The sequence below is a fragment of the Bombus terrestris genome, chromosome 16 (genome assembly GCF_910591885.1).
Source record: "Bombus terrestris chromosome 16, iyBomTerr1.2, whole genome shotgun sequence".
Classification (NCBI taxonomy): Eukaryota; Metazoa; Arthropoda; class Insecta; order Hymenoptera; family Apidae; genus Bombus; species Bombus terrestris.
This window is the reverse complement of record NC_063284.1, coordinates 5045665-5072682: the sequence shown is the minus strand read 5'-3', so window position 1 is coordinate 5072682 and position 27018 is coordinate 5045665. Positions and strand designations below refer to the sequence as shown.

The following is a 27018-nucleotide window of genomic DNA, read 5'->3' as shown; positions in this document are numbered from 1 at the left end:
TTTAAGCAAAAATTTTAAATTTTCCTTCTTATTTAAAATACGCAATCACTTAGTTGCCAACCCAATAAAAATGAAATTCTTTCATTTAGAAAAATACACATTTGAAAAGACATGCAAATATTCTTTATGCAATTAATTCTTCAAAAATTAAGAATTCATATAATAAAAATTTACTAAAGAATATGATTATGCAATATGACATAATATATTGAACATTTTTTTATTGATATTAACGTTTTATTAATATTCTTTTTATTAATACATTAAACTTTGAATTTAGTTTAGTTTAGTTTAATTTATTTTTATCTCCAAAATTTAAATTATTTGATGCTAGGAGACGCCATCATTATGATATATTTTAATTTTTATTTCCTCATTAGCTTCATAACCAGCCTGTCATAGAACTTCCAAAAGCCTGCATGAGAAATTATTACAGGTAACATCACTGATATGTACTTATATATGTATACATATTTAAGATTCAAATAGTACAAAATTTAAAAATTATTGCACACGATTATATATATTAACTTAATTACTCTGTAACTTTTAATTGTAATATAACCATATTTATATAAAAACTGTGGAAATAAAATAAGAGTAATGTCAAGCGAGCAACATTATTATTATGTTTTATTTTGTATGTATATGTGATTAAATTATGTAAATTGTAAGAGATGATAACATTAATAACATTTTTCATAACTGTACTCTACAAGATTTTATTTAACTTTTACATATATTACATATCTCATAAATTTATATATACTATTATTGCAATATTTTAACACAAATATGATTCATATTAGATATTTATCAGGCATAACAATACATTTGATGTTAATATACAGATTTTCTTGTAGACAGTTTAATTATATGTACGTAAATCAAATAATTGAAATTATTATAATCAGATAATCAATAATACATTTTTACTATACGGATAAATTGCCATAAAATAAATTATTTAAATAATTTACACAAAATAAATTATTTATGTATCATATGTAGGGTAATTTCAGATTTACATACTAATTTCTCTAAAATAAAACAAATTTTCATCTATCTTTAATTTATAGGAAATACGTATCCATCTATTTTTCATATATTTCTTGTCAATTGCAAGCAAAGTAAATATTTGCATATAAATATTTTTTGGAATGGTTTTATTTAGTCACCTTAAAGAGGCATTAATCTGTAGATGCTACTAAATATCAATACTAAAACATATGCATACATTTACAACTAGAACTACAGCAAACTGTGATGTAGTGATAAGTACACATTAGATTATTGTATGGATATACATACATTACCTATAAATGGAGGCATAAAAATATATGTTTATAATACATGTAATAAACGTTGCTAATAAACAATTACACTTCTTATTATAAAAATTGTTTAAAAAACGTAGCACTAATATGGAATAAACTCATTTTATGGTAGAATATGATAACATTAAAACTAAGGGAAGCATTTCTCTCTATCTTTTGTAAAGATATGTGTAAATTTCATTTCTACATAGTTATGACATATAGTTTCATATATAACTAGTGTAGCATAAACTTTCAAAGTTCACACAAAAGATCAATAATTAAAAATTTATATAATAATGTATTGCGAACATTTAATATTATTACCATCTAACAAAAAATTTCATTCTTTTAACTATTATATCTTTGTCTTTTTACATTTTATATTTTACATTTTTTTAAATTAGTGAAATTGCTTTAAAACAAATTATTATCAAAGAGGTACATAAAAATTATATAATTCTAAAATTATGAATACTGTATGTTTGGCAGAATCGTTTAAAAAGATAATAGAAAATACAATTTCTATTAAAAGTATAGTAGAAAGTACCTGAATATTTATAAACAATTAAAATGCTTTACATAAGTATTCCTAAGACATATACATATATACCTCACGTAATTATACTTGATTTTTTCAAGTAATATAGATTTCGTATGTATATAAATGCAAATTTCTTTGTTACGTACGTATTATATATTAATCCGTAAATCACATCTAATTCATTTCTACACAAATAATTACAGCTTTAGATACTTATTACTCCAATCCACCTTCTTCTTCTAATTTTGATAAGAATTTTGGAACTCTATATTTTGGTTCCACTTGACGTGCCATGTCTATTAAGCATAGCAACTTCTTTATACCAATAAATACCCTGAAAGAAAATATACAAATCGTGCTTTCGATATTCACACATTTAAATAAAAATTAATATTGTTAAATTGTTCCGAATAGACATACCGTTTTCCTTGAAGTTTGGCATGTAAATGTACAATTTCTTTTTTATTAAATAGATCCATTTCTTCTAAAACGCTTAAGAGATGGTCAGGAGTTGATAAATTAGGTACATGAAGAGTTGTACTAAATGCTGATAACATTTCCATGTCCTCTAAAACTTGTCTAGAGAAGATATGGTAATTATATTAATAAAAATATATGTAACTATTATTTTAGAATATTGTTACATTAACATTAAGTATTTTACCTGCGGCTTGTAGTACAAAGTACTAATAATTTACGACCACGCGGTGGTTGTTTCTTCAGTAAAACTAACAGCGCTTGTAAAGTCAAGTTAGAATATCGTGGACCAATAGAACCATAATCTAACAAACGCTCAATATTATCAACTAGAATACAACTGAGTTGTGAACGGTAAGCATCGTCGAATATCTAAACACGAAAAAATATATATTTTATATCATTTATTATATTATAATTAGAAAATATTCAGTTCATATTTACCTTTCGAATTAAAAGACATTTTGCAGATTCTGTAAAACCAACCATATCTTCTGGTGTACATACTTTGACAAACGGAAAATCGGAATTTTTAGCTATTTGAGCAGCAAGTGCTGTTTTTCCACTATTTGGAGGTCCTTCTAACAAAACTGACACAAGACCAGAACCTTCGGCAGAGCGTGCCTCTTGAATATATAAATTGCCATCAGACAAAATCTCTGCCACTGGTTTGCCCCAGTTAATAATACCACGTATAAGAAGATGATCTAATTTTTCTGCACTTGTGCCAAATGCCTGTAACATAAAGTAAAGTCGTTAAAGCAAATCATTGCAGTTCTTTGTTAATCACACTCGAATTTCTTTTAAATTACTTACAGGTTTAACGTCATGTTCCAAAGCATGAAGAAAATCAGTTCTGGAAACCATAAGTTTTTCCATTGCAGCAGGATCTACTTCTACCTTACTAGAAGCTTTAATTAATCTATTCATAGCAGTACTTTGTGCAGCTCTAACTAGACCTTCTAATTCTGCACCACTGAAATTTTTAGTTAATGTGGCTAGTTCTCTTAAATCAACATCTGGTGATATCTTCTTATAATCTTTCATTCTAGATGTGTGAATATTAAGTATTTGGAATCTTCCATGTTCATCAGGCAAGCTGATTTCCATTTGTACCTATATGCACACAAATTTTATTTAATGTAATAATATTTATGTAAAGTAATGGTAATGGTTTTCCAAACATTATCTTTAAAAAATATTTAATATTATTAAGAATACCTCTAATCTACCAGGTCGTAGTAAAGCTTCATCAATCATATCTCGTCTGTTAGTCATACCAATAACAAGAATATTATTTAACTGCTCCACACCATCTATTTTTGCAAGCAACTGATTTACGACAGTATCATGAACTCCTGTATTTCCAGCAACACTCCCTCGAGATTTGCAAATAGCATCAATTTCATCAAAAATAATTATATGTAATCCACTATTTGGTCCAAGCTAAACATGAAAATTTATTTATCAGCAACCACTATCGTCACTACGTGTTTCGCTTTCATCTTAGAATCAAACAAGGTTTTCTAGTTTTTCTTGATCCTTTTTTTAGCGAAAATTTCTGCTCTATAATATACCCATGTTAGACTTTCTCCTAGACCTTTAGTTTTTTAAATAAATCGGAAAATGTAAGCAAACAATGGTGTTTTAGGTGTCTTTTTTGCTTTGATTATTATTTGAACACACTTAAATGTTTATAATCCAATAATAATACACATCATTTTATTTAAGTGAGCCTAAAGAATTTTTTCGTCCCAACCGCAATTCGATAGCTGTTACGATAAAAAGCATGAAACATCTCCAAAGTTGAAAATGTGCAATTTTTTTCATAATTCATTTTTTTAAAAACTTTGGATTCTAGGAAAACATGATTTGCAAATTTATATCTAGTATACAAAAATCTACAAGAATTACCTACTGAAGGTTGCAAAATCGGAAAAAAGTTAAAATTTGTTAAACAATGTAATTTATATTTATAATTTATATTTGTAAAACAGTATAAAACACGTAATGAAGGTTGAAAATATTTTCATACCCTCTTCTCCTCTTCTTCAGCATCAGCAAATAATCGTCTAACATTAGCTTCACTTTCTCCAACATATTTATCCAAAATCTGAGGGCCATTGACGATTTTGGGTTCTCTAGCATTTAACATAGTTCCTATCTGCCTTGCCATTAACGTTTTACCGGTACCTGGTGGACCATAAAGTAAAATCCCTTTTACATGCTTACAACCCAGTTGAGTAACAATTTCTGGCGGAAAAACTCGTGACGCGAATGCTCTTCGGAAAATAGCACTGAATTCATTATCCAGTCCACCAATTCCCATTTTTTGAAAGTCCCAATCTGGATTGATAATTGATTGGCGAATAACTTTCCCCTTTGCTTTGCCAATAAGGTTTACATTTGAATTTTCTGCCTTTTCAAACTGTATAACAGTATCGCCCAAACAACGTCCCATTTGAGTTTTTTTAGATACTGTATTTTGTCCAGAACTTATAGCAGATATATCAGCAGCTTCCAAACTTTTAACTACGAGGCCAAGCATTCTTTTATCCTTGAACTGAAACACCAGTTGTTGACCCACGGTGAATGCCTGCCCCGAAAATTGTAACAGAAAATCTTTAGCCATTTCATCCGTATTGTATGGTTCCAAAGTAGTCCTAAAATATCATTACAAATTTTATTATACATGCTATTTTCTTTGCATTTTCCATATAATGCACATACGATTTTTTTTGCAAAAAGTCTGCTTCTAATACAATAGTGCATAAACATTCTGTACTGGAGGTAGGATTAAAATGATATGGTCGAACTTCAATTTCCTGATTAAGGGAAAGAGTGGCCCATTTCCTCTGAAGCAAACTAAATCCAACAGTTCCTCTGGGTACTTCATGATGTCGTTTTATAGTAAATACAAAGTGATGATTTGGTGCAGTGGTAACTTCAATGTGCCTAAAAGATACAATTATGTTGAACTTCATATAATCTGTCAAATAAACTAAAATTATAAACTTTATTATTCTTTTATTGCCTTATTTGTCGATTTAATTATTTAAAACCTTATATTTTATATATATATGTAAGCCGAAAGCAGCGTTCACACATTTCTGTATTTTCGCCGCATGTTCAACTCCCGAACAAATGAATTAATGGTTCAGTATAATATGTAATAGCTGTTACTACAGTTACTAATATACTGCAACAACAGCTTGTTCAAATTATAATGAATCAATCATTTGCTGGCTCAATTGTTTTTTTGTCTAGGAGCATATACTTACGTATGTTTCATATCCGTGTATACGATGAAATCACCGATTCGGTCGCATTCGACATTTGGTTTTGTCGATATATGAAGTGATTCGGCAATAAAAACGAATCGGCCGATACATTTTCTTTATCGTACTTATAGAAGAGTCATAGAGGAGAGTGCGTATGAATCGTTGAAAATGGCGAAAATAAATGCGGAGTTTATGATATCGTTGGTGGAACAAAGGCCCGCTATATGGGATAAAAGATTAGATTCATATAAAGATAAAAATTTAAAAGAAGCATTATGGTGAGAAATATACAATTTGTTAAAAGAAGATTTTGATAAAATTAATAGATAAGCAAATAAATTTTCCTAGAGATGAAGAAGAAAATCGTCATATTTAATTTTTTAAAAGTATTTTGTTATCATTACATATATTCAACAATAATGAAACTTTAGAATTTCAAGTCAAAGTTATAAATTTAATACGAAAAATAAGAAAATATATGAATATGCAGACACTTTTTACCATACTCTTCTAGAGAATTTTCTTCATATTTTTCATGCTCTTTTAGAGAACAAATGAATTTTATGAATGAATAAATTATAGAGATCAGAACTTGCATCAACATAACACATCACCTTTGTTTTAATTGTAAGTCCAATCATTGAATCCAATCATTCAATTACGGATTTAGATCTGACTACTTGATTATATATAATGATAACAATTTAAAAATTAGTCTTAACCATGCAAACATTTTCTTTTCAAAACTAATACTTAGTCTCATAGTTGTGTTCTGTTTTGTTAAATCTTTTCCATGCTTTTTAACAGATCATCAAAAGTAGATATTCATGTACAAAAATAATTAAAAAATTTTATTTCGTCACTTCTTAATTGAGACATGAAAATTTGATAGGAACCCAATTGATATACATCATTTTCAATAGGATATATCTTCCGTTGATCCTTTTTTTGTGACATATTAAAAAACCATGAAAAATTCATAATGAAAAAATATTCACGTCAATTTTGTCAGACTGCAAATAACAAAATAAACAAACAAAAATAGGAAGTAAGCATATGCGTGAGAGTTAGATTTTTGGTGAAGGTACAGAACCGTGTGAACACTGCTTTCGGTCGTTACCAACTCGGTAATTGGGCCGATTCATTGATTTGGTACTTATACCAGTCACATCAGACGATACGGTTTTTTGATCAATTCGATTTTACCGAATTGGTAGGATCGATCAAAAAACCATATCATCTATACTGGTTCTTATACCTACAAAATCAATGAATTAATTATAGGATGATATCTTTACCTGACATCATCTGGGAAATCATCTGGATTGATTATAGCACAATTTGTAATGCTAAGTTCATCAGTAGGACACCTAATTGCCTTCATTCTCTATGAAAAAAGTAAATTTTACTATTGAGAAACGGAATCGCACTTATTGAAAGGATAGTATATCACTTTACAGTCTCATACGCAAGACTTATACCAGACTGACAACTGATCAGACTTTTGGTGGTGGAGGATTCCGCATTATGGCGCTGTTACAAAACTCCGAAAGCGCGCGCAGGGAGTAATAATATGTTATATTTAATATCAATAATGGAATAAATATTAGGTAGGGAATAATATTAACAATATTAATAATATTAATAAAGGAGTTAGTAACATCAAAACAATGACATCCTCCTTCATAAGAGTTGCGTATAGGAGATCTGTGTATAAAACTCTTTCTCTCTTTTTTGTCTTTACGTTAAATTCGTTCGTTGAAAATCAGATTTAAACTTTCTCTCTCTTCTGTTCCTCTCTTTTTTCTTCTATCACTATATATTTGACAATTGGTTGGAAACACCTGCGTAATCAGTTTCAAATTACATTTTGAATTCTTGATTGTTCTAAAGTACGCAGTTTGGTGTTTTTCTTAAGGTCTTAGCTCTGTATTAAAAAGATTTTAAATCAATTCTTAAAGCGTCGGAAAAGTGTCGAAAAGTAAAAAGTCAAATAAAATGGAAGGAGCTGATGTTTTGCACGTGGAAATCTGTCTAAATATCGTCAGGTATCACTCTCGTAGTTCTTTTTTTTACGATTAACGATTTTTTACAATTACGATAATTTATGTTTCAATTGAAATATAATTCTTTTATCAACTTTGTGCGCTATATTTTGAATGTTAAATCCATTATAAACAATAATATTTGACTTTCAGCACACTTTCTATAGAAAAAGTAGAGAATTTAGTATATGCTGAAATAAATGCATTAGAGGATGTTGCTTTAGATACCATTATGTATGGAAAGGACCTGACAAACTCCACTTTACAGACTCATATTGATTCTATAATATGCACTTGCAGTCATGGAGAGGTAAAAGTTTGAAAGTAAATTTAATTGCATACACAAAGAACGTTAGTAATACGAACTTTATAATTACAGAGAACTCATATGAAAGTGCAAGGAGCTACTCTAAGGTTTCATATATATAGGTTAACCACAGAGTCTGCAGCTACAGAGACAATGGAAAATGACGGAGAAAATCTTTCAGCCTCATCACATTGGATATTACCATCACAAGAATTTCATTATTTATGGGAGAGCCTTTATTTTGATTCCAACATAAAGGATAACGTTAGTTGAATATCTTATAATTATCTCAATTTTTCATAATACTTGAAAATGCTTTTGTTCCTTTTTTAGCTACTTCACTTTGTGGAAACAGCAATGATATTCGCAGACCATAATATTGATACTAACATCATAAGTTGGAACAAAGTGGTACTATTACATGGGCCACCAGGTACAGGAAAAACTAGTTTATGTAAAGCCCTTGCTCAGAAGGCTACTATTCGTTTAGGTAATAGATTTACACATGGCGAATTTGTTGAGATAAACAGCCATAGTTTATTTTCAAAGTGGTTTTCAGAGGTAATATTACAATAACTCATTAAGGAAATTCTTTTAATTAGTAGATAATAAAATTAAAAATATTATTATTTGCAGAGTGGTAAATTGGTTGTGAAATTATTCAATGAAATAAGAAGTCTTTTAGAAAATCCACAAGCATTAGTTTGTATCTTAATTGATGAGATAGAATCCCTGGCGCATACCCGGAAAAGTTGTAATAACGGATCAGAACCCGTTGATTCGATAAGAGTAGTGAATGCCTTATTAACGCAACTAGACCAAATAAAACGATATCCAAATATTTTAATTTTAACAACTAGCAATTTATCAGAAGCCATTGACATAGCATTCGTCGATAGAACAGATATGAAGCAATATATTGGACCTCCTTCGTATCAAGCTATATACAAAATTTATACTTCCTGTCTTAAAGAATTAATGAGGGTAAATAAATATATATTTTTCTATTTCGTCAAATATATTATTTTCACTTTTTCCAGACAAAATTAATGGAATCAGAAGAAATTTATGACTTACCATGCTTAAAAAAAATGGGCTATGAGGAAACATTTCAGACAAAGAACAGTCTTAAATTAATGGAACTCAGTCAAGAGAGCGTGAACTTAAGTGGACGAGTTTTAAGAAAAATACCGTTTTTAGCTCATGCTTTCTATATGAAAACAAAAAAGTGTACTCTAAGTCGATTTTTAAGAGCTATGCACATAGCGATTGAAAGAGAAAAGGAAAATACAGAAGAAGTATTCTAAGAGGTATTTTTTTCTAATTCGTGGACCTTTTTTACTTTTTTAATGTACTCAGTCTTAACTCAATGAAAGATTTAGTATTATATTTATTTAATACTTTTCATACATGACATAAAGATATGTATGCGTTTTATTTAAATCTTTCTAACTTTTTATTTTCCCTTCCTGTGAAAACTTTTGATAATTGTAATGAAGGTCATTGAGGTCATTAGGGTGGAAACTCTCGTAAATAATGATTCAAAGAAGAACAGCTAAATTTGTATTACTTCAGAGATATAAAATTCTAGTAAGACATCATTCTAAATCATAAGATATAAAAATACAATCATTTATAGTAAATGTGATGGGAAGGTTGTAAAAAATGTAGATGAGGTTGACATTGACAATCATCATACAGGTTCAGTATAATTAGAATATTTGCTCGTAATACCACACCTTAATTTGTCGCGTTTTGTTATTAATTAATAATTTGAGCAATGTGTTTTTACATACTATATAAGTACCGACTTTTCTTTACAAAATAGCATTCGAATTTTTGTATTTCATGCATTTATTTCGAAGTTATAATCTTTTGAAGTCAGAAAGTTCCAATTCGTCTTTCAAGACACCGTTTACTTCATCTATGTCTTTTACAACTTTCCGATCATGTTTGTTCTGAATTATGTGCTTTATTGATACCTTCAGATTTATAGAATGATCCCTTATTAGAATTTTAATTACCTGAAGGAGTACAAATTTGAACATTCTTCTTTTCAAATTACAAAGTTCCCGCCATATGAATCTCGATATCACCTCGATCGCGAAACATTCGATAGTCACGACCTCTCTAGTTTCGAGATAGGCTATGGTAAACGGTGCGCCATACGGTTGCGATCAATGCAATCAGTTGTTGCCGGGCTGTTGAACGTATTGGTGGTGTTCTTCGTTCATACTTTTTTAATTTGATTGTCGAGACAAGAGCCAAGTTAACTATTGAAAGAATACATTGCAATTGTACGCAATTTCTCTGCGTTTCTCGCATGTGAACTTGACAGTGTATTTTTTGTTCTGTCTTTTCTCGAAGTTAATGTTCTCAGAGTGACAGGATTAAGTGGAAGAATGTTGGATCGCGATACCGCGATACATCTCGTCGCCGGAGGGTGGGTTTCTCATGTCTTTTCCCTTTATATCAAATTCGACATTCAGTGAATTTAGATTAGAATTAGGAACTTATATATAACAAAGTAACAAATTAAGATAAGGAACTTACGTCGTAGATTGACGCCGGCAATTTCGACGAAAAGTATTTATTAACAAAATATACATACATACATATACATGCGTTTTGCGCAGTAGCTATAATATATAAAAATATTGTGCGCTTCTGGACAAGCGCATTCCTAGAAATTTCTACAGAAACGTGACTCAGGAGAATTCCGTAATGTTAAATGCTGCGACATTGTTCGCCGGCTCACGGTTGTTACGTCATTCTTAGACTAGCTCGTGTGTCTTGCTTATGCGTAATTGATCGCTCAAATTTAGAAACTACGATGTTATTTTCGGTCTGTGTCAGATAATTTTTCACGTCTATGTTGAGTCTCCGATCGCTGCGATGTATATCATCGAAATTCCAATTTGGTTCGAAATAATATCGCGCGTAGTATAATACGCATTATAACCGGCTTCTCAATGAGGGGTACATGTTTTTACGACGAATCTACGTATGGCTTTCTGAAACTGTTTCTTAGACGTTCTACCATTTGCAGTGATATTTTTACGAAAATATTTGAACATTTACCACAGAATTTTTTTTATGAATATATTATGTGCATTATACGAATCTTTTTGAAGTTTCGTTAGCACTGTAATGACACACGACTATCATGACTTCAATAACAAAATTTGAAACTAATCCGTAAATATATATAAAAGTCTCATAACATTTATTACAAATGTACGCATATTAGAAGGAAGTAAACAGCACGAATAAGCGGGCCTAAGCAAATAATATTGAAGATGTTCTCACTATATATTGTGGCCTATTGATATAGTGAGTAATTGACTTTCCAAATATTTTGGTAATCTTTGTGAAGCATATGTTTCAAGCAAATATTTTGTAACTTCTATATACATTTTCAGATCCATTATCAATTTTACCAATATAGTCACGATAGTCGTGCCTGGTTAGAATGCTAATGAGATTTCAATATGTTTTGTCTAAGCCATTGAGCCTTTGTATATGAATTCATTAGACTTTATTGAAACTGAATTCGATTATCTAAGAATTTTTGTATTTAAAAGCGGTACGTCTCCTTTGTTATATGACATATGCATTACAAATTTAGGAATATATTTACATCCTAATAATAGTGTGCATTGATAATTGTAGAACACATCTTGTTACCATAAGTTAATAATCGTACTTAGTAGAAGGTTTTCGACCAAACGATTAGCGTTACAAATCTTTTTCTTATTTACGCTATGCCAACTCTACTTTTCAATCTGTTTTAAATGTTTTTAATTAGTTTCATTTTATTACGTTTGATTGACAATTTTGTACAGATGTAGTATATATGTTTCGTTTGGTGCGTAATAAATATATGAATTATAAATTTACAAACGTATTAATATTCTAATGATGTAATTCCATCGAATAATGTTACAAATAATTTGTCATCATATATAGATACGTATTAACATCGTAATGTTACATACATATATTAGACGAAACGTCTGAGAAAAGATAGTTTCGTACGTATACAATTTTGTCCTTTATTTCAATTTATCAAACTTTCGTATCAACTTCCTGTTGACCTCTTCATTAATTTCTTATTAATTGGATTTTTTGTTTCGCAGAGTGGCTGGGACGACCGGTGCGATAGTTACTTGCCCCTTAGAAGTGGTTAAAACGCGTTTACAATCTTCCTCATCCGGCTTCTATCCACCCCCAGTGAACAAGGAACTCACTTCGGGTCATGTAACGTGCAAAAGTTTCCCGAAACCGGAACAGAGGAGAAGACTGTGCACTGGAGGGTATACAAGGTAACTTCATCAATACCTCTGTATAATTAATTACATTTATGACGAAAACAATTGATGGTTGTTGTTCTTTTAGATTAGTTAAAAATATAGATCAAATTTAGATTAGTATCGAAATTCGAATTTGTTTTCAAAAAGGAAGAGCATGAATTGATACTCGGAGCACCGATTTCTTCACGAAGCAACGAACCTGCTTATCGTTATTTCAGCGGATTATATTTCTTCTTGTCTCGTGCCTGTCTATGTTATACATTAGCTAATTGCGTTTGAAACCCTGTTTACTTTGTCGGGACATATTGAATTGTACAATGATTGTGACATTAGAGAAGATGGGGCATGCAAACTAAATTTACGTGATGTTCGAACGTGTTCCAAACACGTCCGAGATGGTCCAGCGCCGATGCTCAACTAATTCCTACATTCGCGGCATGCCTGGTTAAAAATAAAGCCTCGACCAAGTATATGCGTCGCGTTGTTGATTCTAGAAATCCTGACGAGGGTGTTCTTCTCAAGAATTCAAGCCTGCAATACTTTTACGTTAATCTTCAATTTTTTATAGAATTAATTAATTAATTTATACTATTGCCCATAAGTAGATTGCGGATATTCATGCAATTTCATATTTCTATGAATATACTTAAAGAAATAGAATCTAGATGCTTGTTTTGTTTATTAAATATTATAACAAATAAATAAGTGTTCTACTTTAAATACTTCGGATACTTTTATATGTTATAAGCATTTCGTAGATTCTTTAATCTTCATCTTTCAATTTATATTTATTGTATTATCGTCTAGTCTAATTTTTTACATCATTTGTATCATACGTATCATATAATATAAAACACTAGATATAATAAAACTTGATAGGGTATTTTTAATAAATACAACGATGTCCTAATACTTTATGGTCGATAGTGTAGTTTAATTCTGTACGCGTTAGATTAATCTGTGAAGCGAGAAAAATATGAAAATATAGTTGGAAAAGCTTCGATGACAGAACGGAATAAAAATGAATGGAACTTTATTTATATATTTAATAGTTAATCGAAGTTCACTGTACTGATTCCAGGCACGCTTTGGTTGCTCTCTCTCACTTTGGCGCATCCTCTTCTCCAGGAGGCTCTCCCCATAGTCACTCCGCGCCCGGTATATTCCAATGCATCAAGTATATCGTAAAGAACGAAGGTACTCGTGCCCTGTTCAAAGGATTGGGCCCCAACCTCGTAGGAGTCGCACCATCCAGGGCGATCTACTTCTGTGCCTATTCGAAAAGCAAAGTCGCGTTTAACGCGATCTTCCCCCCGGACACCGCTATTGTGCACGTGGTCTCCGCATTCTGTGCCGGTAAGTTTATCGTTCTACTTCCGTTCTTATCGATCAGACCTGTATTTTCATCGGCTCTGCTGCAGCTTGATTCCGATGTGATTGATTTTAGCTACTGCTGTGATGTAATGTATGTCTTAAGCGAAGGAGGAATGACTGAGAAGCGTTACTTGAAAGCTCGAATGTGTTGTGCATTACAGATGATTATATGAATGATAATTTGATAGATCAGAAATAGGTATGTTACTAAAATGACCGTACAGATGGGATTATTAAGGACTATTTTATCGTTTCAAGGTATTTTCGGATGAAATTTCTTTCCATTCAAATCAGTCTTTATGGAGCGACTTTTTTAAAGCACAGTGTTATACAAATTAGAAAATTGACAGTACTATCGACGTTGATCGTTTTCTATCGAATCAAAGAAATTTTCGACGATTTACATAGTGGAAAATGAAAAGAGCAAGCATAATGATCGAAGCGTAAAATTGCATCGTTGAATAGAACAAAGACGAATAGCTGAGCACAGAAATAGACGTATGTATGTATATATGAAGATCTAGCTGAGGCATCGGCCGACCAGGCACAATGCGTTAGGATCGCGTAGTCTATCTCTTTTCTCTCAGAACAATCAAGGCGGCCACTGATAACGAGCTCAGTGGGGTCATGTCGCGCGTCACTCGCTGTTATCTAGTTGAATGGACTGCCGTAAATAACTGCTTTCAATCATTGCTGTTTCTGATCTCTTCTAACGCGATAACATGACATTACATTCGATTCCGTATGTTTGATAATTCACATCGTCTACTTTATTTAGTTATCGTATAACAAAGAACAAAATCTTTGCAAATTTGTGTCCTCGTGGAATCTCTCGAAATACTTCCACAGAAGTTCTTATCATCAATTTGTTCTATAAACGTTTGCATAATATAAAGTCAATTATCTGAATGAAAATTGTCGTTCGACATTGATAATATCATGAATTAAGCGATGCTTATTTTAGTTCTCAGAAATTGTGATGAGTAATTGCAATTAATTGAAGAATCTGCTTGGCTTGCTTAATTGGCAGATAACTCTTATCCGGAAAGAACAGAACTTCAAGCGCCAGATTATTCTTTTGGATACTAATTTCTCTGCAGGGGTGCTGTGTGTAATACTCACTGTATCCAACAATCCACAGTAGAGCCAGTAATTAATAAAATTGGTTAGACAAGAAAAGGAGCCCGATCACGGTATGTAATTTAGCTCATGCGTCTGGTGGCACGTAAGCTCCTTTTCGAAGGGTCTTCCTTTCCGCTTGGTCGAAAACGTGCGGCTGATCACGTAGTCGCCTAACAGCTGATTTTTCATCAGCTGCCCTGTACCAGTGACCCAGTTTTCCCCCATTCGAAATGACTACACAACTTAAGATTTCATAATTCGAAACTGACGTTATATTTTTTTAATTCTTTGCATTTGTTTCATTTCTTTGACGTCTTGAGTTTTCGGACAAATGGAATTTAGTTGCTTAAAGAATTATAAAAAAATCGTGTCCAATATAATTTTTAGAATCTTAGATCTTAGTTTTCCATTGCACATTTTTCTCGAAATAACAAATATTCTGTATCTTCCTCTACTACTTCGAATCTTCTTCGCTGGATTCTCTGTTTCTGTTAGGCTTACGATCTGTCAGTCTTGCTCCTTCTTCACGATTTATCTCATCTGCGTACAATTGCATCCAAATGGCTTTGAAACACTCGCTGTTGTAGTACTTATGGCTCTCATGCGTCCTTGCATCATGGTTGCATGTGACAAGAAACTTGCGAAGGCTTAATTTGATGTTCCTGAAGTCTCCGTTATTTTCCCTCTAGATCATTTTCGGAACGCGATGCCTCGTGACTATCGTGTGATTTCACGACTGAAAGATTCTTGATAAAGAAAATTTATTAGTGACTGGATAACAAAATTGACCCGAATAATTTGGTCAATATAATCAAACGCGGAGTTAAGTATATTTTTAATATTTCATATCTGTCTCGATATTTCATATTTATCTTATTCTTCTGAAAAAAAAATCTTTGAAAAAATCAAACGAATTTTATCGTGTTTGTCACTTTTCTACATAATTTTAGCCAAAATTCAACTACATCTGATAATGAAGATCACGGATACTTGGTAATGAATGCTTAGAAAAAAAGCACGGTTTATGGATTGTCGGTTTAGGTCGTAAATAGCCGACAGGTAGAGCGGTCATTGAAATTACATGGCTGTTCGATGTTAAAAATAGAAGACTGCCACGAGAACACTGGGATCTCTTCAATGAAACACCACTTTTACCTGACTGGCGACAGCGTTTTTCTCTTCAAACTTTTTATCAAGCCGCTACGCCTCTTTTGATTTTTAGTTTCCGCTTTGTATTATGTTCTTCGAGATTGGTTTGATTGCGATTATTTGTCTCACGCGACCGATAATGCTTTGCATACACGTTATGCAAATTTCTATTTACATCACTGGTGCATAACAAATGCGATCGTATACTCGCAGCTAAAATGTGTAACGAAATTGAGAAAGATGTTGTTCAAATAGGAGCGATTATGGAAATCATCGAGCGCATATAATTGCAAGTTCGAGTGTTTTGTTAAGTATATGATCTAGTTCTAAGCTGATGAAGTTACTAGGTAGCATATTTTGAATGTTCACATGGAAAAGAAATTTTCCGTATTTATAAATTGGTCACTAAAGACTGCGATTGTTTATTGGCCGTGTCTTGAGTTTGCAAGCAGATATTCCGTCCTATTGACCCAGTTTGTAATGACCCACGCAGGCAATCATCCCGGCCAACGCACTGTTTACCACCGGTGCATTGCTTGCGACGCGACGCGTCCGGATTACGCAAGCATTTTGCACGCGTCCTTCGAATCTTGAAATGCTATTAACCTACTGTGACACTTGGATTGGAATATGCGAGAATTAATGTATCGGAGATCTTGCTGATGTTAGAATATTAGAATATTGAAGATCGAGATATATCAATAGGGGTATTTGAAATATTTGAAATAGTGGACACTGGAATAGTTGGAATACTGAAATACATGTAGTGGTAGTGAGGTGTAGATACAGTGGCACACGAAAATATTAGAACATTTACTACAGAACTTTTTTATGTATATACTATGTGCATTGTACTGTCTATATGTATATGTATTGATATGTGTAAATGTTTATATATATATATATATATATATATATATATGTTGTATATGTATACAATATATATATATATATATACATATATATATGTATATATATATATGTATATTATATATATATATATATGTATATATATAAATGTATAATAATAATATATATATATATATAAACATTATGTACGATATATATAGTGGATACGTGCATAGTGATAACCTCGTTTGTAACAGGCTGTGAAGCTGCAATATAAATAATACTATACTGTGTACAGAATTTTTTAAAACTTCATTAGCATTGTAACGAGACACTACTATCCTAATTATAATAGCAAAATTTGAAACCAATCTGAAAATGTATAAGGCCTTTATTGCAAACATACGCTCAAATGAAAAATTAGTATAAAGCATGAATAGTAGTCTTAAATGTATAAATAACAATGAAAATGGTTTCACTATATGTATATTATTATATATGTGTCTTATTAATGTGGTAAGTAATTGACTGTTAACATACTTTGGTAGCCTTGCGAAGTATATGTTTCTAATAAATATTTTGTAACTTCTGTATACGTTTTCAGTTCCGTTTCAAATTTTTCCAATATTAATCATAGTTTTATCTCGTTATAGCGCCAATGACATTTCAAAATATATACATAATATATACATAAAATATTTTTCTGAGCCACTGTATATCTGGTTCCCACGGTTTGATGTTTTCTAAATCCTGAAGTTAATATTAATATTAATCTTTCAAGTACGAAAGTTCACCAAAACAACTATAACTGTTAGGGTGCATCTTTAAGTCCAGCATCCAAAGTAACTCAAAGTGTGTCACCTAGGAATCTCGGGTTTCAAATCGATATGCGGCGGTTCTAGTGTTTCCCTCCACAGTGAGATAGGTCAAATAGTTAGTATTTCTCAGATTCTGCTGAGCTGAAGTATCTGCTTATTAGTACTCGAAAGAATGTCAAATGGCTGTAACGTGGCATTACGCATAGAAGCAGCCTTAAAACTATCTCGAACGTCTTGACCGTATATGTACGAAAAATGGAGGATCACTAAACAAGAAATATCGTCGTAAATGTATTTTACGCTACTACTGTATTTATGAAACATATCAAAGGCGAGGACAAACTGTTGCACAGTAAGAATTTACTTCTTTTTTCAGATCAGCGTGAGTGTGCTGTTACGATAAGATAAATTTATAATTCGCAATAATTTACGGAAGTCTATGGCGAATAACACGCCACGTTAATCGCGTATAATCTCGCGTGTTCTGATTCGCAACGCTGTTGGATGAAAATTGACGAAGCGTGTTTACGATGGAATCACGTTACACTTGTGACAACGTGCAAAAGTATACGGGGAAGTCATCAATTGCCGGACTCCATTGGAATGCCGAGCACTGCGTACTGTGTGCGCTAAGCGATACTTGTTTACTTCTTATTTTAGGTTATCTGTGACGATTCTCATTTACGTTGACCTTGATTATATACCTGTGTAATTTCTTTCTAAGATACTACGTATCTTCGATGAATTTGAGACAAGAAGTTGAAGAAAATTTTGCAAAGAAAATGATTGGGAATAGGGTTATTAATAAATATAAAATTTCTGGATTTTGAGCTTTGTAAGTCTAAAAATTTGAATTTTTCAATCTTTAAGTCTGATGATTTTGGAAATTGAAATTTGTCAGTTTACTCATACTCGGACACAGCAGTATCTCTGTGGTAATGTTGTATTGCTCATTGTACAAAGATATGGATTATTTATTATAGGTAAAGAATACATAAATAATTTCTTCCTAACAATAACATGTAATTGTACAATAGATTTTTAACAAAAAATTGTCTGATTTCCAGGTCCTCGGTAATATTAGAATATTTGTTTACATTCTGCGATCCAGCAATTCTTGGAAATTAAGTTTTCGAACTTGCAGAATAGATTTATTTTGTATAATTAATACCAGGGGTAATTGACACCGATATGTTTATATGTAGTACACCATGAGATTTAACATATCACAGAAAAACGGATAAAAGTTTTCGTGAAATTGTACCATTATTAGCATTAATCATAGCAGATATTATTAAAGAATATGAAGAAGAAGACTGCATCGTATATAACCAGTTAACTGTTACGACCTCTTTCAAAAGCGTGTACTTAAAATGTGTCGCAAAGAATAAGCGATGACGAGTATACTTGTCAAACACAGCTAACTGGTTATGAAACAGAGAGGTCAACCTCTTTTTTATTAAAACTCTATTGTACAATTAAATGTTAGCGTTAGGAAGAAGATGTTTACGTATTTTTATGCTGCGATAAATGATCCATATTCTCGTATAATATGCGAGTAACTGTATATGCTACTTTTATTCTCATGCTGCTACACCTATGCTAAGTACAATATGTAGGAACACCATCTGTTTGTAAGCACATAAGTTTCACATCGGGTGCGTCTATGAATAATTCTTTTACAATGCCATTCACGGTGGCCATGGAGTATCTTCTACTCCTGGTGCCACCCAATTCCGGGATATCCACGTCCATTCCTATGGCTTTGGTATATGATCCCGTGGGATCTGCCAGCATCCTCACCTAAATTTCAACGAATTTTCTATCTTATACTATACTTAAGTGAAGGTCGATCTTACTACTTTCATAGAGTAAATTATGTTTCAGCTTCGGAGCCAATAACCCTACAAATCTTAGAAAGTCATTATCATTCATTGACGTCAGTACCTTATCATTTGCTCCTTTGGCATTTCCCCAAGCAGACATCACGAATGGATCATTCACAGACACGCAGATTATCTCTTCAAAGCCAAAGAATTTCAGGTTTGTCGATCTGAATTAGCAAATAAGTTTCTGTATATTACAAAGTTAAGTGAAATTACCGTTCGTGTTCTGAAATGCTTTTTGCAATAGCCAAAAGTCACGATAATAATTACAAGAGAGTTAACAGTTATGCCGAAAACGTTACTTTTCGATAAATCCTCTGAGATGGACCCTAGAACATCCTGGAACAAAAGCCCCAGGGACTCCAAAGATGATGGCTTTCTTATTAGCAACCAGATCCAGAATATTTCTTCGATTTTCCGGCAGAGCTTCGTACAAGATCGCGCTGGGCAATTTGTCGCCTTTTCTAATTGCAGGCATTTCTGTGTAAAAACTAGGACAGTTCTGAACTTCGCCTCTGATTTCAGAGTGATTAGGAACACGTGAAATAACTATCGATTCATTTGTTCAACTCGACGTCCTCGATTCTCGTAAACGTGGATGGGGTGAACATCTAACGTATAAATTCGTTTCTTACTTCATCGCATTTCATTGTCCATTGAAAAGATCGATTGTTGTCGTAAGTACGATAATTTTAGAAGTTGGCATGTTTACAGGAATCAGTGGATCGATCGGGGAATTTCTGCCAGCGACAGACTAGATTTGGATTCACCAAAAAGAATTCAACCCGCCATTCGTTTCTTGGCTCGAATGTATTCGTTGCTTGTTAGGTGGATGGCGCAACTGCTATTGAATTACCATAGACATTAGAAGGTCGAGTTATCTGTGGTCATAGTCGTTCCACAGCGTTTGTTTTAAACGAATTTATTATCTTCTAATCGGCTCTTTAAAGATCTACGGTCTAAAATTAGACCATTATAAGGAAATACAGCGTGGCAGTTTTGCATCTTACTTACTCTATTCTTCTCCAGTTCTTTTGTTTGGGATATCGTAGGACGAGACTAGATTAATTTGAAAAGAGATAAATTCCTGCAACTTTGGATGTAAACATTGAATTGTTTTTTTTTTCAGAAGGATATTCCTGGATTTTTTTTTTTTTTTGTTTTTTTTGCATGTTTTTTTTAGCTGGCGCGTTGCGTTGGCGGTCATAAACATCGCTTCTCCGAAGACCATCTTCGAGAAACAGACTTTAGGGAGCCAGTAAATTAGCTCTTGAAGAGGGCTCAGACAGTCGCAGTTCGCCCCACACGTACTGATCGGATTAAAGACACGTGCATTCATTTTTCAGGTTTCGTGGCATGCACGTTGACAAATCCTATTTGGTTCGTGAAGACCAGGCTGCAGCTGGACCATCGAACAAACAAAATCACCGCGATGGGGTGTGTGCAAAGGATATATCGCCAATCGGTACGAAAATTCTCTTCTGAGGACACTCCTCGTTCCATGAGACATGTCATATTGGAACATCTTGGAAGACTTTTTTTAATCTATTATACCATTGCATATGATCAGTAGCATATCATCGGAAAGTTTCCCCACCACCCACAGTCAAACACACTGGTACACGGTCTGTGGTCGACACTGTTGCATCCTGTATCATCAATTCACTGATTAGATAGCCTCTGTAATACTATAGGGGTAACGAGCTCTAAACCACATGTTCCTGACATCGGACAGGGGAACTATATTAACTGTATTCTGATTTTAGGAAACAGGGTATATTTAAGGTTGTAGATCCCTCTTGGGACTGGGAGAGCAAGGATGAAAGAGTTTGATAGTATGCTCTTGAGGCTGATGATTGTACTTAGAAAGAACGGAGAGTATGTGGTGAATGCTATACAACAATTTCATTTGTTTTCTTTAAATTAAAACTGGTTCTGAGGCTTAGGAAATGCGAGACCTTAAACCTGTTGTCGATCGAAAGTCAACATAACATAATGTTGCAACTGTCACGACATACAATGTACAATCCGATTCGGTAGCCAACGATATTTTTACGATCATAGATGTATAGGATCCGAGTGCCAAATATATCTGGATCTTTAACATTTTCGGCATAATTCATTACAGAATGATAAAATCGCGTATCGTTATCTAGAGCCATGATTTAACTAGGAGCTCTTCGAACACTTACTATAATGTAAACAAAATTTATTTAGAATGTCAAATCGTGGTGTCATTTTCGTATGGTTTGATTACGTCTCGCAGACGTCGCATTTGCATCGCAATTGCAGCAGAGCCAATTCTAAAATTGTCCCTACGAACTACGAATAGTTAAAATGCGCCGAAAATATCTTCTAGATGTGAAAACAACGTTTTTCTTTATGGCAAGTAATCTATTAGTTCATACTGCGTCATGCTGTCGGACTTTTTGTAGCCGGCGTCTAAGTTACGTTAGTTTTGTTTTTTTCGTTCAATAAAAAGAGACTGGAACTGTTGTTACGTAAAAAAGAACTAGCAGAACTATAAAGCTGAGTTTATGAATAGGACAGATATATTTTGATAAGCGAATAAATTATGTATGAAGCATACACAAGTGAAAAGCATAAAAAGATTAAGTTTTAATAGAATTCAGCACTTTGGCTACTTATCATTAAAAGACTGGACGAAACAAAAAAATTCTCATAAATAATAATCGCGTGAAGGAATGAATAGTTTGTTAGAAATTATAGTTAGAAATATAGTTCTAGGAATTTCTATGGTGCAATATTACCCCACCATTTATCAGGCAATTATATACTTTCGCTTTTCTCTCGCTGTGATCGCACAACACGCGTGTACATGCAGCGATAAGGTTGATTAGGTAGACAGTTTTCTACGATAGAATCCTCCGTTCATAACCCATGTCTTTCCATTCTAGCTTCTCTACGCCTATTTGTATTACCATATCTGTTAGCGAGTTTCATTTTCGCCTATACTATATTGTTCCTGAAAATCAGAGAATTTCATATTCAAACAAAAAGGTCAATATTTTCTGAAGCACTTACGATGTAGATATTAATTAACTTATTGGAATATTATACTTTTACGATTTCTTTTCTAATATAAATCCAGTCAATAATTTTAATTCACGGAAAATTCCACTATCGCGTGCTTGCGAATCAGAGACAGAAAATTAGCAATCAAAAAGTAATACAGCGTGAATGGTGGCTCCTAAGGAAGGCTAATCTTGATAGCTCAACCAGAAATTCTATCAAGTTATTATTCATCCTCGAAATTTAACGTCTGCCTTATCTTTGAATGCAAATATCTCTGGTACGCATTCTTCAGATAATTTCTTTATTGGGAACAGTATGTTCCCATATTATGACAAGTTTGACAAACTGGTTGAATGCATAACTACATGTATCATGTTTTTATCGAATATTTAATTTTAAATTCATGATACTCTGATTTTCTTGAGCTTCTTACGCATATAGCGAAGCAGCGCACTCATTTTGCCAACAAATTGACCGTAGCGTGTCAAGAATATACATATTTGAAAAGAAGATTCTCGTATGACATATTTACCTGTTTAAAAATAAGGAATTATTCTTTGACTATTTAGTTACAGCTCTCATTGTTGGCAGGCTGGGTGTTTTAGATTACCCAAGACTAACAATTAACAACATCAGACAATCTCACATTCCTTCCATAGGAAACTAGGAGTATGATAAGTCTTGATGGTCGATGAAACTCGAGTTAAGACTATATATTGTATTTTCAGGGTATCCTGGGATTCTACAAAGGCATTATAGCCTCCTACGTAGGAATAAGCGAGACTGTGATACATTTTGTGATCTACGAGGCCGTGAAGGCCTCTTTAGCGACGTACAAGGCCAGCAGCGCAGACAATCGCAAAACATTGCGCGATTTCTTAGAGTTCATGGCGGCGGGCTCGTTCTCAAAAACGATCGCCTCCACCATCGCTTACCCCCATGGTAAGGTCGGCTGTATTGTATAATTCTGCCATCACGAAATGCAAGCTTCTGCTTCCTCCTTCAATTATGCTCTATTTTTAAGGCATTGCTCAGTGAGTTGGCTGTGGTTCAAGAGCAAAGCACCCAGTTTGTGCGAACTTCCTCACTCGCAAAAGCCTCTCTAGTTCTTGCAAACATCCTGCGCACTAGTACAACACGTCTCCACCACACGTGTAACTGCGCTTAATGTATCAGAATCTCAAAAAGAGAACTAGTTGCTTGGAGAAGGAATAATTTTATTTTAATTCTTTTAGTAGAACAGTTTTAGTATCAATTAACTTCCATTTCTCCTGACAACGAGTTCCTAAAATCAAAGAAACGATCATTCCAATTTAAGCAAATAAGTTAAACTAAGATATAGTAATTAGAACAATTTGAACTGTTCCAGAAGTAGCAAGGACAAGACTTAGAGAGGAAGGTACCAAGTACCAGGCTTTCTGGCAAACGTTGAAGACTGTACACGCTGAGGAGGGATTACACGGTCTATACCGTGGTCTCGGTACCCATCTAATTAGACAAATTCCAAATACGGCGATTATAATGGCAACATACGAAGCGGTGGTATACTTGCTAAGCAGGCACTTTCACGAACAGGCGATTAACATGAGCAACAGTAATGAGTCCAAATTCTACACAGAACCGAAGGGTAAACGAGAATTAGCCTAGGACTTACTCACGGCCCCTGAATAATGGGCCAACAGCTCGCATCTTGTGGCGAGTTTTGAAAAAGTTACGTCTGTTTTGAAAAAAAGAAAATGAACAACAAGAACAACAATGCCATTCAATAGAGCGTCCAGACGTTGGGAGAAGCCATTCGGACACGCGTTTCCGAACTTGGGGACCATGATGGCCGGTCAGGTCCATTTGAACATGTGGAAGGTAGCAAAATAGGTATCACAGCGCTGCTGTGTGGTCTGTAAGCGTAGCAAAAAGTAGTCCTTCCTCCTTTCAGGTAGCGTACGTATGTACGCGAGGAACAGCCTAAACTGTCTGTCTGTACCTTCGTCGACACATTCATACACACACACGGAGGCGGGGATCGTGAAGCTGGATTAAACGAGTCGGTTACATAGACTCAGAGTGCGCCGAGAGTAAGATTATGTCACCTTCTCGTTACTATTAATCTGCTAACTGGCACTTTCATTGTGGAAAATTGTTTTCAACAAAAAATCTTTTGTGTTTCTTACAAATGTAGATATATTTTTAATAGATAACATTAAGAATTACTAGAAGGTGAATTAATTTGATTTATCTCTTGAAAATGTATATAATTATAATGTATCACAGTTAAATTATTAAATTGGAAATATTGATAATTTTGTCTTTTCCAGTTAACAGGTTAATGAAATCATTGAATTATGTTGACTGGCAATAACAGTAGTGCCAAAAGACCAAGTTTGGTCTGTAGTTGTTTCTAAAGACTTTCGAAACACGAGGAAAAAATTCAATTGTAGCTTAGAAGAAATCTCTGGCCTAATTTTGTATTGATTAACTATAATTAACGTAATCTAAAAAAAATGACCTCTAAGGTTAAATACTTAAAATGCATGGTCCTCGTGTTTCAGTATGGTAGAAACAATTCATTTCCATCTGATACAGTATTGCGATCTTTCTAGAGCAACATGTACACTTGATCTAAACCAAAAGTTATTGTTAAGTATGGTGTGAGAAATAGGTTGCTCTCGTCGGATTCTTCGTATCCATTTCTACTTTGTTATTAATTATCAATACATTATTCTGGTTAATGATTAAAAAAAAATATGACTATTGTCTTGCGCTATTCTTCCCAACGAAAAAGAAAGTTAGGGAACGATATCATCATAAATATAAATTTTCAAGACGATAAGGGTAGATGATTATTGTGTTTGCTTCTATTCATATTAGAGTAGGAAGATTTATTATTATTACTATTGTTGTCCGTTATGACATAAATCACTTTTCATTATTTTTAAATAATTTTTTCACGAAGCGCTCAAACGTCGAAATTCAACTTTTTCTTTGCGTAGAAAACCTATTTAAATAAAAGTACATCTTGTTATCAATTACGTTAACAATAAAAAATAAGAAATTAAAAATGTATATAAAAATTGGATAACAGTCTTTTTTTGCATGTAAAACTTGTAAAACAATGAAGAGAAAAAATTTACTATATTGAACATGTCAAATATTACCGATCGACAATTTCATAAAATCATAATAATCTAGAAATCGTGTATATAAAACAGTAAATCACATTCTATGTTACATGTATTAGTAGATTTGTGACTGTATTTTTTCGAGTGCACTACCGCCTCCAGTCAAGATAAAAATGATATAGTAAAAATGTTTCTTCTCTTTCTGTAATGTTCAGGGGGGAAAATATTTATAGCTGCTATCTTGTTTTTTGAATCGGTAATATCTATATAAACTATGCACTTAGAGATATATTATGTCAAAATATATTGTTGTTAAAAATGATGATTCGTTGAAGAAGAGATAAAATGTTAAAGTCATATGTATATTATATACACGCATATATATATATGTACGTAAGAGAGGATTAACAATGTTTTGTTATTGAGTGATATTTTAATGTTCGTAAGTTCGATTACGTTTGCGAACTAATACTGTTCAATATTAAAAACGGGAGTGTAACGTAGCTTCTTAATTTTTATACTTTTCTTGCCTTGATGTTACTCACGAATTAAGATTCTAATTTGTTTCTTAGTTTGTACCGTTTTGTAAGATGACTATAATTCGATGGCTCAGGTTTTTTGAAAACTAGTCTAAAACTTTTTTCATAAGTACTATTTTTGTATTTGTGTCGAATCGATTAGTCAGAGCTAGAAGAATTGTATGCTGAGATTGACACTGAGTAAATTTGGTTTGTCTCTGTTCGGTTTATGATGATTAAAAGACGAAGAAGCTGTGATTTTTAATTTACATTATCGGCTGAGTTTGGTATTTGGGAAATTATGTTTTTACTCCGAAATATATTATTAAATAATTTCTTTGTTACTCTAATAAATTGATATATATCCTTCATCATCCGAATTTTAAAGTACAAAAAAGTAGAAAAATTCATGCTCATAAGTCTTGTCGGAGAAGACTGAATTAGGTTTTATTGTATTTAGTATGATTCCGGAATTATAGTAATAAGAATGCCGATATACAAATTGTTAAAATGAAATATATATATGTATACACATACATATATGGATCCATCAATAAAGTCAACGAATAATATTTTTGTATTCTTGAGTGTATTTTAAAGCTTACATTTATACATCAATGTAATTATAATTATTAGTATTCCTAGATCTTTAACTCTTTACTCCGCCTTTTCTTCCTTTGTAACCACTCCTACCAGATGTACAGGCTGAGCAGGTGCAAGAAACTGGCACAGCCACTTGTTTCTTGAATGTTCTGTAGTTTTCACAAGTTAGTTCAACAACTAGAGGTTTATACTCTGTTGGTTGACAACATTTGCAATTGGCTACTTGATTCCAATTCTCTGCAATTAAAAAGATAATATAAGTAT

General features: G+C 32.8%; 4 protein-coding genes and 1 long non-coding RNA gene across 10 annotated transcripts in view; 2 read left to right on the top strand and 3 right to left on the bottom strand.

Annotated features, from left to right (window-relative positions):
- Nucleotides 1–1149: 1149 nt before the first annotated feature.
- On the bottom strand, nt 1150–7125 carry LOC100647002 (vesicle-fusing ATPase 1). Of its 2 annotated transcripts, XM_012317630.3 has the most exons (10): nt 6917–7053; nt 5619–5838; nt 5068–5292; nt 4373–5000; nt 3559–3783; nt 3154–3453; nt 2782–3072; nt 2525–2709; nt 2281–2439; nt 1150–2194 (listed from the first exon to the last, which is right to left on the bottom strand). In XM_012317630.3, the coding sequence occupies exons 2-10, from the start codon at nt 5627–5629 to the stop codon at nt 2077–2079; spliced, it is 2142 nt and encodes a 713-aa protein (XP_012173020.1). In that variant the 5' UTR covers nt 5630–5838; nt 6917–7053; the 3' UTR covers nt 1150–2076. The 2 variants fall into 2 exon arrangements, with proteins under 2 accessions (XP_012173020.1, XP_003401908.1); XM_003401860.3 differs by lacking the exon at nt 5619–5838 and having other exon boundaries at nt 6917–7125.
- A 285-nt stretch (nt 7126–7410) lies between these two features.
- LOC100646162 (pachytene checkpoint protein 2 homolog) lies at nt 7411–9413 on the top strand. Its single transcript, XM_003401855.4, has 6 exons — nt 7411–7666; nt 7817–7973; nt 8043–8234; nt 8304–8531; nt 8607–8954; nt 9011–9413. The coding sequence occupies exons 1-6, from the start codon at nt 7617–7619 to the stop codon at nt 9275–9277; spliced, it is 1242 nt and encodes a 413-aa protein (XP_003401903.1). The 5' UTR covers nt 7411–7616; the 3' UTR covers nt 9278–9413.
- A 718-nt stretch (nt 9414–10131) lies between these two features.
- LOC100644153 (mitochondrial carrier protein Rim2) lies at nt 10132–26731 on the top strand. 4 transcript variants are annotated; one of them, XR_001099421.3, is made up of 7 exons: nt 10134–10413; nt 12110–12295; nt 13365–13639; nt 20828–20946; nt 23246–23459; nt 23887–24377; nt 24451–26731. XR_001099421.3 is itself a non-coding variant. In XM_020867315.2 (6 exons), exons 1-6 carry the CDS (start codon nt 10373–10375, stop codon nt 23553–23555), a joined length of 849 nt encoding a protein of 282 aa, XP_020722974.1. In that variant the 5' UTR covers nt 10132–10372; the 3' UTR covers nt 23556–23599. The 4 variants fall into 4 exon arrangements, 2 of the variants coding, with proteins under 2 accessions (XP_020722974.1, XP_012173018.1); XR_007226842.1 differs by having other exon boundaries at nt 23887–24389; XM_020867315.2 differs by lacking the exons at nt 23887–24377; nt 24451–26731 and adding an exon at nt 23542–23599 and having other exon boundaries at nt 10132–10413.
- LOC125386574 lies at nt 14110–16804 on the bottom strand. The gene is made up of 2 exons (XR_007226848.1): nt 15935–16804; nt 14110–15525 (listed from the first exon to the last, which is right to left on the bottom strand). It is a non-coding gene; the product is annotated as an uncharacterized LOC125386574 (long non-coding RNA).
- Nucleotides 26722–27018, bottom strand: part of LOC100642980 (hemocytin) — a 14579-nt gene continuing 14282 nt past the window's right edge. For both annotated transcript variants that reach the window (XM_012317629.3, XM_003401830.4), the window contains exon 36: nt 26722–26991. In XM_012317629.3, the coding sequence (XP_012173019.2) occupies nt 26801–26991 (191 nt within the window). In that variant the 3' untranslated portion in view covers nt 26722–26800. The remainder of the gene's footprint in view (nt 26992–27018) is intronic.

Coding starts and splice junctions, on each gene's coding strand:
- LOC100647002 (XM_003401860.3), bottom strand. CDS start 7,002: ATGAAGGCAATTAGGTGTCCTACTGATGAACTTAGCATTACAAATTGT. Junction 5,001..5,067: donor GACTTTTTGCAAAAAAAATC/GTATGTGCATTA, acceptor ATGATATTTTAG/GACTACTTTGGAACCATACA. Junction 3,073..3,153: donor TGGAACATGACGTTAAACCT/GTAAGTAATTTA, acceptor TTTATGTTACAG/GCATTTGGCACAAGTGCAGA.
- LOC100646162 (XM_003401855.4), top strand. CDS start 7,617: ATGGAAGGAGCTGATGTTTTGCACGTGGAAATCTGTCTAAATATCGTC. Junction 7,667..7,816: donor ATCTGTCTAAATATCGTCAG/GTATCACTCTCG, acceptor TTTGACTTTCAG/CACACTTTCTATAGAAAAAG. Junction 8,955..9,010: donor GTCTTAAAGAATTAATGAGG/GTAAATAAATAT, acceptor CACTTTTTCCAG/ACAAAATTAATGGAATCAGA.
- LOC100644153 (XM_012317628.3), top strand. CDS start 10,373: ATGTTGGATCGCGATACCGCGATACATCTCGTCGCCGGAGG. Junction 10,414..12,109: donor ATACATCTCGTCGCCGGAGG/GTGGGTTTCTCA, acceptor TTTGTTTCGCAG/AGTGGCTGGGACGACCGGTG. Junction 23,460..23,886: donor CACCATCGCTTACCCCCATG/GTAAGGTCGGCT, acceptor GAACTGTTCCAG/AAGTAGCAAGGACAAGACTT.